Genomic DNA, 13,228 nt, shown 5'->3' on the forward strand with positions numbered 1-13,228 from the left:
TATTATAATTCGATGACTCTTTTCTAAGCCATTTATATAATATATTCAGTTGACTGCGAGTGGGTGGGCAGTGCCTCTCCCCTGACCATTTGCGATATGTGTCGTATCGAAAAGGATCGGTTTGGCTTAGTTCAGTTTTGGTTGGGTCTCGAAACCTAACCAATGTGCGGCCAAAAAATCAGCGGGTGACGGCGCACACAGCGGGCCTCCGTTTGGGCCTTCTTTCTGGCCCGGATTTGACTCTGAATGTTGACTCCGATACCACCGATACTGACTCCTTTTCGATGCCATTTCGGAGTCCAACTGCGTGGCCGTCGTCCTTTTGGCCGGGAAGGTGGAAACAGTTTAGGTTAATGCCATAAGCAGCAGCAGGAAGCGGCGGATGCAGCAGCCTCTCCAGCGGTTAGCTGGAAAACCACACGTGCCTCGGAAGGCGACCACATGCCGCTCCACAGTGGAGGTCAAAATAATAGAAGTGCCACCGAGAAATGTGAGACCAATCCCAGTGCATGCCAATTGCGAAAAATCGGGCTTGCTTACCCTCTTCGTTGGGAAATTCAGAGAATATGCGTCGGAAGTAGTTGTAGAGTTCACTAAACCTTGATAAAGTGTTCAAACAAAAATATCTAAGCAGGAATATATAAAAGGAACATATAAAAATAAGATATAAAAGGTAATTTCAAATATTTAAATTAGATCCACCTATTTTATTACTTGTTGAAGAAATGTTGAAATGGTATAAGTTAAATTTGGTAACTTAATCAAGATCCTGGCAATTTAATAATATTTTTATTAGTTGAGTTTTATTTTAAATATTTGGGAAGCATAATTAAACCTACTAACATAGGTTGGGACGTCTTGTAAATCGGAAAAGTCAATTGTTTCGACACAATGTTAGATGGCATCAATCAGCTTTTCAGTTGTAGTTGTACTTTGGTAAAAGTACTAAGAAAAGTAAGTTACCTAAATTGTTACTAGAAGCAACTAAATTAAATTATTTCAAAAAGTTTAAGAGTGAGTTATTCTGATTTTATATTTTACATTATATAGCAAAGTAGGAAACAAGTGTTCCAACCAACAGCCCCCTTCCCTACTGTTTACCAGCACCAGGACAACGTTCAAGTCAGCACTTCAGCTACATTTTTCGATCGCCCGGTGACCCTCCCTATTATTCTGACCACTTTTGTACCTGCCGCGATAACCACAGGCCGCATTTCGGCCACAGGCCCAATATCTATATGTCTATATGTCCTGGCCCACACTCACCACAGTAGCTGTTCCAGCATTCGTTTCGCATTTGGAAACGCTTTCATTATGTGCAACTCGCCGTGGGTTTGGTATCTTTTTCTCCCTTTTCTGGGATCCTGCCGCGTAGTGCTAACATTTAAATTTGTGGAAAATCGAACCTGAAATCGGAGTGAGGACTCCCTCCGCGGGGCAAATGTTATGGCTTATCAAAACATAGTCAATATTTAATTAACACGAACGCAGCGGGCCGAAGGGACCTGGAAATTTCGAATTTCGAACTTGGGAAATGATTTATGATCGCATGTGAAATTATATATGCCCCTCTCTTTTACCCGACGGTATTTACGTATTTACCAATTGTGCGAGCCGACAAAGGAGCAGTTGGTCTTAATAGTTTGCTTAATTGTCGGTAAATAGTTAACCTAAATGCTAGGCAAACGTTGCGATGAATTGATTATCGCATCCCTCACAGGTACAGTGGGTTCTCGCAAAGGGGAGATACGGGCCACACATCGGAGGTGAGAAGTTGCCTGAGCACACAGTGCGTACACCCACGTGCTGCAGATAAGAATTCGATCAGTTGTCTGTTTGAAAATTTAGGGTATTATTCAAAATGTGTTTTATTCCTAGTGCTAGAAATGAATTGTTTTCCAAATTCATTTCTTAGTATTAACAAAAAGAATCATTTTGCAGATGAACAAGTTCAGCTCCGAACCGTTTCTTATCTATCAAAACAAATCAAATATTTTGAAATATTTAAGTAATTCTCCCCTTAACTAATCACTGCCTAACTATTCGGTCAATTCAATTGCCCATTGAAAACTATATGTTTACATGTTCCTAACTGCCTTAATAGCAAACAAACAAGTTCTGAATGTAATCACTAATAATAAAGTGCAATTACACAAATATGAAACACGTAGAAATATCTCTTCCATAGAACTACGCTGTAACCTGTCAAGTAACTGATGTTTTGTGTAATTACAAATTAGAATTAATTAACACAATCACTTAAGCCCGCAACTGCATAATGAATATGCGATTCTTTAAAAAAAGCTGTGGAGAAACCTTTATTCAACTATTCAGGCTTTGTGATGGGAAAACTGAACTTTTACTTAAATTTGATTGATATAGTCACCACTTGGCTAATTAAAATTCACCTTTAAACAATTTGTAATCCCCTTGTTGAAGATCTTCATGTATCCCACAGAAAAACGCATTTATTGTTGGGTTTTTATGATTTCTTTTAATTGTATAAATATGTTTATTTAATTACTTATTGTTTCGCCGTTTAAATTAGGTATATTTATAAATTGCTGTTATCGTTTTAGCTGCTTTATTCGAGGAAAATAAAACAGAAAATGTCCAGAGGGAGGATGGCATTATTAATTAATTCATTTTTTTATTATAAATAGCTGGAAAACATTTACAATCTTATTGCCGGGCACTTAAAAGAAGGAAACAAAAACAAAAAACATTTTTTTCATTATTTTTCGTTGATTTTACGCATAATTTTTCGCTTTTCTTTCTATTTATTTAAAATTTAAACTTAAACAAAACAATCGCATATCGTAAATATTTATTTAATAATTGTTTTTATTATTATTATTAATTATTATTAATTTTATGTAATACATTTTCAACGTGTTTTTCTTTCGATTTTAAAATACAAATACTTATGATGTATGTGGTTGGGTGTTTGTTTTTTGATTTCTTGCATTTTTAATAATATTATTAAATTGTAATTAATTTGTATTATTCATAAAATATAGCGAGAGTGGTTGTATGTGTATAAATCTTTAATATTTTTAAGGCAAGATAATTGCAGCTGATTGTTGTCGCATGTTGCTGTTGTAGGTTGTTGCACGTTGCATGCTGCTGTTGTGTTGCTCTGTGTGTGTGGCTGCTGTTGTCTGCATTTTGAAAAGCACAAAAAGCTTTGGCTTAATTGCACTTTCGCTGGCAACACGGGCAACACACTTGAGGAAGTCAGCAGCAACATGTTGCTGTTGTGTTGCATGTGTTGCTGTTAGGTATTTTAGTGAATTCTGCCGGGACTTCCGATGATTTTTCTCTTGCTGGGTGTGGATGGTTAATGTGATGGTTTTGTTTTTACGTCTTCTGGATGTTGCATGTTGCTGTTGGCTAGACGTGTCTCAGAATTTAATGTAACAGTTGCAAGTATAAGTTTTCTAGATGTTATATTTTTACATTATTGCAGCTATTGCTGTTGCTTTCTTCAGTTTTTGTACCTTCAAGAGCTGCATTTTATTATGTACTGCATTTTAGGATGTTGCAAGCTCTCAACTATTAGATGTTGCAAGTTGCTGGTTGCTGGTTGCTATGTTGGTGCTCCTCTATCACTTTCCGAAGCAGCCACGCCCACAAGTGTCCATGTGTAGATTTCTGCAAATATTATTGATAATATGCGGCTGCTGTTGCAATGTTCGCTGGAACTGTTGCAACTGCTGCAACTGTTGCTGTTGTGCTGCGCCTGCGCAACATTTGTATACTTTGTTTTTGTCTGCTGTTGATGGGGGCGTGGCAAGTGCATTGTATAGAACAGATAACCGAATAAATTGAAAACCAACACCTGAACTTAGCATTCCATTCACTATAATTGCTTGTCGTGGCTGTAGATTGCATCTAGTAGCTTAAGCAATATTGCAGTTGCTGCTGTTGCAGGTATGTATATATATATATATATTTAAAGAGTGGTGCATGAAGAAGTAGGCGGGGTGTGTTGCAGTTGCCTCATCAGATCCCATTCATTCATTCATTATGTGTGTGTAAGATATAGCTGTGATATTGCGTGCTGTTGTTGGTGCTGCGGTGCTTAGATATCGGTTTTACTTTATATATTGCTCTGTGTGTGGTTTTTATATATATTTATATATATGTTTATATGGTATTTTAGCTTATCGCCAAACACACTGACTACATCTACAAATAGAAGAGAGAGAAACAGAAAAATAGAGAATAATTCGTGATGTAGCAAAAAAAATTACAATAATATATAGTAATATTACAAAGCGTTGCTGACAGCCCAAAAAAATTATTTCGGCTCTTTTATGGTTGGTTAGGTGTTTATGTATGCATATGAGAGTGTGCAGATAATGTGATCAAGCTTTTTATTCAATCAAAAAGAGCTTTTGATTCGGAAAATTCGATGGTTATCTCAAATATTTCATGTTAGTCTGTGTAAACGTATGGAACTTATAGATACCAAAAATTTATTATATATTTATTAAGGATTTTCAATATATTAAAGAATATTGTTTGGTCAAATATTTACCCAATTAAAGACTGTTGCTCGAAATCAATATAATTGTTAAAGTTATTGAGAGATAATCTAGAGTTTAATTTATCCTGTCAGAGTGTTAGCCATGTATTAATGTTTTGCATTGTTAATTGCGTGAATAAATAATTCAAAGATATTTTGTTCTGGTTTTGTTTTACATATAATTATCTATTAGAACCTACTGAATTGTACATTAAAATTTAAATATTTCAGGGGACTCAAAGTTTCCCTAGTTATTTTTATTTATTTATAACCTACATTTATGAGTTCAACTCTAATATATGTATCTATTCAAAGGGGATTTTCCATGTAATCTTTATTTTAATTTTTCAAGTAAAACTTTCCCTATAACCGTAAGTTTTTATTCTTTTACTTAAGGTGAATTAAAAATAATTTGTTTTGATTTCCCACAACCAACACCATAAAAATAACGATTTTCGATATTTTCAGTTAGCTTCGATATTTACATATTTACACCCAGAAATTAATCATAATGGTTTTTATCGATTTTTGCCTAATTTAAATATATTGATTTAATATGATTTTCATCAGAAAGTGTTACATTAAACCGTTGATGTAAGCACTTGTGAGCAATTAGCGGTTTTATTATATTTATAAGAATTCTCAAGTGAGAAAATATTTGTTTTACTTGTTTTCAGCAAATATAAAGTGCACTTTAAAAGGCAATTATGAACTAATAAGGAATTTTGTTTTGGAATTTGAATATGGAATAAATCTGCATTAAAATCATATGAAATCCGTTTCAAGAGGGAAAAGTTTTCTGTGCGGTTTATATGGGGAATATGGATGATGGGACTTGGGGAACTTTTGAACTGTACGGGATGGAGGATATGGCTTACCTGTGCTGGCGCAGGTTGTCCCGCTGCTTAAAGTACTTGCCGCACACCTCGCACGAATAGGTGATCTCGGGGGACTTGTGGGTGCGCTCGTGGATCATCAGGTTGTACGGCTTGGTGAATCGCCGCTGGCAGTACTTGCAAATGAACTCGCACTTCGGACGCATCTTGCGGCGGAAATCGGACCGGCAGTCATCGTTGTCGATTCGCATTACAGCAAACATTTTGACAGGCGATATGTGTACTTCTGCTCGGCGGTTGAGTGTTTGAGTGCTTGAGTGGGGTGCTCCAAGTGTGGCGGTTAAATATCGCTCGGGGCTCTCAAAACTGGGTACTCCCGCTCTCGGCAAATGGGTATTTCTATAGGGTCCACTCCCGCCTTTCAGCCCTCTCTCTATGGCGCTCAGTTCGGCTCTTCAGAGGGGGATTTTCCACTCAATGGGGTTTATTTTCTCGACACCTCTAATCGCTATCTACCCAGATAACACCGGGTTTAATTGCTGCCTTTTTGGCTGATTGGTCGGTGAAAAGCGGCAACGTCGCTTCCTCTTCCTCCTGCCGGCTTTATCTTTTTGGCCCGTATATCGCTGCTCTGTGATTTCACCTCTCCTCCCCCTTTTTTTCACGGTTTTTCACGGGTGACCAGTAGGTGGTGTTGCGTTTCGGTGGGCGTTATTTATTTTTTTCCTCTCCGCCGACTTTTAGGTTTGGCTTTTAGTTTATGGCGCACTTTAAGGCAAACACCTAAAACAGAGGGAGACGCAAAGTTTAAATAAAGTTAGCAACGCCTGCGACAACTTTTATGGGTCAATAAATTTCAAGCGGAATATATATAAATATCCCCAACTTAAATCCAAACAGCTGCGGTCAAATGAATAGCAAGGTAAATTTAAGATTTCTATTAACTGCGTATTACATTTCAGAGATTAATATATATAGTTAAAATTCTAATAGTAAAAAAATAAACTATAAATTCGGAAAGTTAGGTGTCGTTTAAAAAACCAAGACGTCACGTATTCAGCAACACTTTAGTGAGATACACTGGACTAAGCTTCTGTTGATCAACAGTTTAACTAATTTATGGTTAAGCCCAGGTGTCATTATCTTAACCACAACAGTATTCATATGTGCGGCAACCACAATACGTCAAGATCACGCAACATGGAATCGGCCATGACTCATTAAAGGCAACCAAATCCGCACCTCGGACGCGGTGTTGACATTTACAAATCACCAAGACGTCCGGACAACTGTTTTTCACAGTTGCTAACCTTCGGCGGACTTTATAATAATTTGTCTCCAGCGACACCAAGGATTGTTCACCGTTGTCTCTGGATATATATACCTAAATATATACATTTTCTTTCAAACCTATAGCGAAGTTCATTGACGGAGCAGGTCTGTACTTAACTTCCGCAAAACACAATTATTCAATTACCTATTTGTAAACATTATAACTATTAATAACAGCTTTCTCAACATTTCACCAAAAGTCTACTAAATGATCCCTATAAAATGACACAAATACCTTGGAAACCAATAAGCTTAAAGGCTGGAACACCAATAAAAACCTTTTTGAAAGAATTTTTTATAACACAATGACCTCCATACCAAATTTAATAAAGGAATATCCATAAATACCCAAGTTCCCATGGTCGGTTTTGCATTTCTAAATTAACTGAGTCATCTCGCAGACGAGCCAATTCCTTTTGAAAACTCCCCCGCCGCGTTATGACCAAGTACAGTTGCCAAAATCTCCCTGTTTTTGGCCACTTCATTAAGGTGGCGCTGTAACAAGTTTATTTTTAATTGGCGCCTTGCGTAGCCGATACAAATTTATGCCCATCGATGACTTTTTTCCCTTCTCCCCCGCGCGGTAGTTAACAACTGTTATTTTTTATGTAATTTTATTTTTGTCATTTCGGCGCCGCTGGATTTCTGGATTTTTTTCCCTGGCCTTTTCGTTTCGGGATATATATTTTCCAGATTTACTGGCCTTTTTGTTTCGCTCGGGGTATACGGGAATTTTTCTGCGCGAAACAAAAGCCAGCGCTGACTGGTAGCGACAAGCGTCTCGGCAAGACCCGATTTCGATATTTATTTATATGTTATGGTGCTTTCAGCTCGCAGCTGGAACACTTTTGGGAATGGGAATGGGATTGGGAATGGGATTGGGACTGGGACTTGGATTCAGATGCGGAATGGGAATGGAAATGGAAACGGGTACGGTTTGGGGACCGGCGATCGGGGAGCTAACGTTGACAACAAAAGGCAAACGTCACAGCGGGTGCTGCACCGGCCGCAGACGGTACGTAGTTATTGTCATTATAACATTAATGCCCACTAAACATATTCAAATTATAACACTGAGTCTGGCTTGAGTCCTGCACTCGGAGAAAATGGTTCTGATTAAATTTTCAATTTTGCTTAAAAATTATAATGATTCCTTTCGATTGCACATTTATAAATATAAGAAATCTATGGTTTTAAATAACAAGTTTTACAAAAGGTATAATATTAAAAAGATTATATGTTTTATTTTACTTTTATAAAGTTTTCCTGATTGAGTTAGGTGTTAGAACATTACATCTTCTGACTTTTGGATTACTACTGCAAGCAATGACCTCTATAATTAAAAATATGATTTAATTTATTTAACCTTTTACTCTAATCTTCTAACTCCTAATTTTGATAGCCCTTTTTTCCCCAGTGGGTGAGCTGCAGAGGTTTGGGTCGCTGATCGCATTGGTCATGTCTGGCGGGAGACTGAGGCTCGGCTCAGATCGGCTCAAAAGCCTGGCCAAAAGAGGGACTCCTCCAATGTTAATTTGTGTACACAATGTGGCGTCACATTGGCATTTTAACGCCGTTAATCATGCGACACAGGGCGCCTGCATAAGGCCATCCATTCGATATGGATTCTTTTGGGTCCGGGTTTCTCCGCACCGATCGGTCTCGCATTTGGCTATGCCTTGCTTTGGATTTGGACTCGGATTTGGATTTGTACGTGGATTTTTATTTGCATTTACTTTGTCTCTGGGAGCTTGGGCCTAAGTGGAGCAGCATTAGCCACGGGTTGCTCTCCGGGGTTAAGCACTCTATTTGGCCATTTGCTGGATGCCTCGAACGACGATGAAATTGTCTGCAGAGTTGGGATGACAGAGGGAAAACCCTTGAGAGCGGTGAAATTCGAGCTGACAATTGAGTGAGCCCATCAATTTGGAAGGTTAAGTGAGTTGGGGAATTTAAATAATAAAGGTTTCCAATGGCAGAAGGACTATCCTATTGCGTGATAAGTTTGGGTTCTTGTAAAGTATTTAGGATCATTTAATATTGTAAAATGTCATTAAGAAATAATCCAGTTTATACAAATTTCAAAGAGTTTTAAGAAGAGAATAGTACACAAGTTTACCGGTGAAAGTCAGTCTCATAACCCTAACTCAGTAAGACCTACATGTTCTTATGTTTAAAAGACCCAATCTTGAGATCAACTAAGCAGATCAATCTAGTCCGTTGAAAATCCAAGCAAAACAATCATCAAAATCCAGCGCACAACCTGTGCAACATCATGCCAAAATCCAAGCGGGCGTTACTTGGCAGCTTGTTTGATCCGGGATTCCAAGCGATCTCCAACTGTTAGTATTTGGCAACTGCGAATAGCAATCCGCTTAAGCGGAAAACGAACACCCACAGAAACGGAGGGAAAACTGTCCAAATATTGTATAATAAACTGTTGTCCAACGCAAAGATAATCCCATTAATCCGCACTCAAAATAATTAGTGTTGTACACACACACTTTTTGGACGGCCAGGTTGAGATATGGAGATCTGAAGAGATCTTTCGCACAGCGTGATCCTGACTCTGGACTTTGGGTTTCCGTGTGAAGGGCATGCGAAAGGCGTTAATGCTGCGTGAAATTAGATTTGCACCGATGGCAAAGAGAAATAAAATGGCAAACTGCAAACAGAGGGTGAGATTATATATGGAGAGATCTCTGGCGATGGCAACATAAGAAGTGCAGAGTAAGTGCGTCGGTCACTTCCACGAATACGAGTCTCGAGAGTTACAGTTTAACACCCCGAGATAAATGTGTAGCGGTATGGGCGATAACAGGCTCAAAAACTGGGTCCAAAAAAGGGCTCAAAGCAGTGACACACACGTCGAAGGACGTGGGATATGGTCAAAAGCGATTACCACACTTCTTTCACCTCTCATCTGTTACCATCCCTTTATTTTTTTTTTAGGAGGCGGACAGTGAGTTGGCAAGGTGCCATTAAAAATTACAACCGAAAAGTGAAAAAAAGAAAAAAAACCGAAGCGAGAATAAATGACAATAAAAGGACATAAGGCTGGGAAGACAAAGGCACCGAAGTCCATTTGATACGAATCTAATTGTGCTAATGGCGCAGAATTCCCCAGAAAAACACCCACACACACGAGGTCCTGTCCTGACAACAGAACCAATAAGTCGGTGGAAACAATTAGGATATGTGGCAGTGCCACTTCAACGGGAACAAAGGAAGGTAACCCCAAACACAAACACACCACAAGATACAATGACGGGTTGGTATGAGGGATCTCCTTTAGATCCATCGCAAATCGGATGGGAATTTCGGGGCGAAAGAAAGTCGATTTTGGCCGCTTCTCACCTTTAGCCGTAAAGATATGACAGTTACTCAAAAGTCGGCGGAGATTAGCTGCCAGCTGAGCCCATTTACCGTAATCGCTTAACTAATTAGACTCTAATTGATGAAGCGCAGCGGGAGGTCCAGACGAGGTCAAAGATCAGACGCAAAAGAAATGGTCGCGAGAAAGCGGTAAAAATACCAGAGTTCCTCAATGCAAACAGCAAGAAACCAGAACCAAGAATCTATTTTTTAGCAGTTCCTAAGTTGGATAACACAACGATTTTAAAGATTTCTTCAGAAAAAAATTCTTTAAAAAGTCACTGTTACAGTTTACTAACTTAAATATAAGTTTTATATATTATTTCTTAGTGTCCGGGTTTTTTCAGGAAAAAACCCCTACTACTTAGGAATGAGAAATAGAAACAGATCAAAAGTACCCATGAATAGTTCCTTTTTCTACATGAGTCATGAAAGTTTTGGCACCAAGTGTTGGCCACCTGATAAACTCTTTGGTATTTCAAAATACCAGGCAGTCACAAAACTTTTTTAACATCTGTTGGAAGTTTGAGCCGTACTCATTGGTATTTCATAATCAAATAAAAGAAGCACAACTTCATGACTCATAGCTTAAAAACTTGTGCCAAAACGGCTGATGATGATCTGTCGGACATTCTTGGCGATGATTCGCTGTGTTTTGTGCGTCTTGCGATCAACCTTCGACAAACTAGGCTCTTGTCCAATCTTAAAGAAGTTTCTTCATGCTGACTCATCAACTTTTTAAGCTTCCATTGGTTCGATTTTAACAAATGCCGACGGCTTTATGAGTTTCTACAGGATCTGACAGTATTTTTATTATATCATGGAAAAATCAATGGAATCTAAAGTTTAACTTGTTAAAAAATTGATTTAATCAATAAAAAATATTATCAGAAATGGAAAGAATTCTCTTTAGTAAAAAAATCGAAGGAAAACTTCTCTTATTTTGTTTCTTGTATAATTTGTTGAATTTTAAAGCCTTTTTCAGAGAAATTTAAATAGTTAAGGGTTCAAAATTCATGCTTAAATTTAAAATCGAAAAATGCTTTCTTCTTCAAATTTTACCCTGAGTAGAATATGGAATAGGGAAGTGTTTGTTGTCTCGAATCTTAAACTATTAAAGCTGTTATAGTATTCACCCATATCGAAAATTTATGTCAAGATTTGTGTAAATGATTTTACAATCCAATGGGGATTTACTTCGAAGATTTGCTATTAATATAAATCACCTGATTTGGAAATTTGTGTCAAGACTTTTGGGTAAAAACTTTTTACAATCCAATAGGGAAATGTTTAAACTTGGCGTCCGCCATTTTGGCAAATGGCGACACTTTCTCACGCACACAGAGGCCGAAAAAGCTCCGTTGGCCACACGCACGCCATGTTAGACGCATCGCCCTCTCTCCCTCTGGCGCACTATGTCCCAAAACAGAGAGGCCCGGGCAGAAAGAGAGGGCGATACACGCACCCGTGTTACGTGTGGGGTTTTTACTTCTTCTTCTTTGCTCACTTTTCAGTTGTCCAATGAAAGCGGCGTAAAACTGGTAGCGAAACAAGTGTGGAAGGGGGAAGAACGACGAGCAGAAGAACACGAAGAACGCCATTGAACAGAGAGAGGCGGAAGAAAGACTTACCCAATGGGATGCACCGGAGTTACGCGTTCTTCGGGCTTGAAATGTGGCGTTAAACCGATTTCCTTAGCTGTTTTCCCGAGCGATTTTCGTATGTCCGTTGGTAAGATAGATCGATTTGTATCTCTTTTTGAAGGTACTCGCGAAGGAACTGTTACTGATATTGTTACTGATACTGATGAGAGGGAACTCTATATACGCACGCTCGAGCGGCACAAAGTTGAATGAATGAATGCTACTAATAACTGAAAGAAATAGTAGTCGCCTCTGCCGCCGTCCTCGGTCGACGTCGCTGCCGGCGTCGCTGCTGGCAAGTTGAGGAAGCGAGATCATCGCTCTGTCCCTGTCTCTTACTCAATTCGGTGGCACTGTGTGTGTGTGTGTGTAAGTGTGTGAGTCATCCGAAGAGAAACGAAGCAAAACGAAGACCAGTAGCCGAAGCTACTGCTCATGCGCAGCGCTCGCTAGCCGTCTCTTTTGCTCGCCCTAAGTTCTTATGCGTAAGTACAGTAGCTGGCAAACGGAAGCCACAAAATGGCGTCGCTTCTAACGGAAGCCAAACAAAAAAAGCCACAAAATGGCGTCACCACTTACCTATTGCAAAAGACCGAAATGAAATTCCCTTTGCTATTTTGGCAAGGCAAAGCGCAAATAATATGCGATTTCTGTTTGGTAGCACTGTGTTGGGTAATATTATTAATAAAATATATTTCACTTCCGAACGCTTCTGTGCGCGAGAGTCAACTGCAAAGTTACGATCGAAAACTTCAGCTTGATGGGTTGAACTTTTTGTGTTTTTCCTTTTTTATCGTTACCCTCTTTTTTAACAGCCCTCTCTCGGTTGGCCATCTCTGTCTGGCGCACTGCCTTTGGCCGAGTGCGAACGAGTTTTGAGTGTTTCAGCTGATTGGTCAGAGGAAAATGAGCTAAAGAGCGAGCTGAGACACTGAACGGGAGAGCAGAGTGGGCGAGCGAGCGAGAGAGAGAGAGCTACCTGAGTTGAGTGCTTTCGAAGGCGTTACCTGAGTTGACTGTTAATTAAGCTTAAGTAAGCCAACATTTCAATTAAGCTCAGGCTGCTAATGAGTGCAAGATGTGTTGGTAAATTCAAGTTAATACAGCTACGATTTCTTGGCATTTTCTTGGACTCCCTCTCTTTCCATCTAGCTGCTGTTCGGTTAAAAAGTAACTTTCTTTCACCTATACCTGTGCATATTTTTATAGTTGTGGGCGTGGCCTTAGGCGGCGCTCTCTGTCTGTCCCTCTCACTCGCGCACCCGCTCTCTCTTTCCCTCTTACCCTCTTTTTAACTGCTTCTTAACCCGTTTTGTGTGCGAGCGAGAGGCGATATATAAAAACCAGTGGCAGAGCAGAGCAACCGTATTACGCAGTACTCAATTTTTTTGTATATTTTTCTTATTTCTTTTTTTTTTGTGGAGCTCCATTTTGTTTTCAGGGCCTGGGAAACTTTTTCTCGCATTTCCTTTGGCTTTGCCGCCTCCGCCTTTGTTGTTCCTCTTCTTCTT

General features: G+C 39.1%; 1 protein-coding gene across 3 annotated transcripts; it reads right to left on the minus strand.

Annotated features, from left to right (window-relative positions):
- Positions 1 to 2,471: 2,471 nt before the first annotated feature.
- Positions 2,472 to 12,436, minus strand: LOC119548001 (protein drumstick). 3 transcript variants are annotated; one of them, XM_037855061.1, is made up of 3 exons: positions 12,297 to 12,436; positions 5,410 to 6,150; positions 2,472 to 3,654 (listed from the first exon to the last, which is right to left on the minus strand). In XM_037855061.1, exons 2-3 carry the CDS (start codon positions 5,628 to 5,630, stop codon positions 3,609 to 3,611), a joined length of 267 nt encoding a protein of 88 aa, XP_037710989.1. In that variant the 5' UTR covers positions 5,631 to 6,150; positions 12,297 to 12,436; the 3' UTR covers positions 2,472 to 3,608. The 3 variants fall into 3 exon arrangements, with proteins under 3 accessions (XP_037710989.1, XP_037710988.1, XP_037710991.1); XM_037855060.1 differs by lacking the exon at positions 12,297 to 12,436 and adding an exon at positions 11,706 to 11,910; XM_037855063.1 differs by lacking the exon at positions 12,297 to 12,436 and adding an exon at positions 11,706 to 11,910 and having other exon boundaries at positions 2,472 to 4,191.
- Positions 12,437 to 13,228: the final 792 nt, after the last annotated feature.

Source organism: Drosophila subpulchrella, chromosome 2L (genome assembly GCF_014743375.2).
Source record: "Drosophila subpulchrella strain 33 F10 #4 breed RU33 chromosome 2L, RU_Dsub_v1.1 Primary Assembly, whole genome shotgun sequence".
Classification (NCBI taxonomy): Eukaryota; Metazoa; Arthropoda; class Insecta; order Diptera; family Drosophilidae; genus Drosophila; species Drosophila subpulchrella.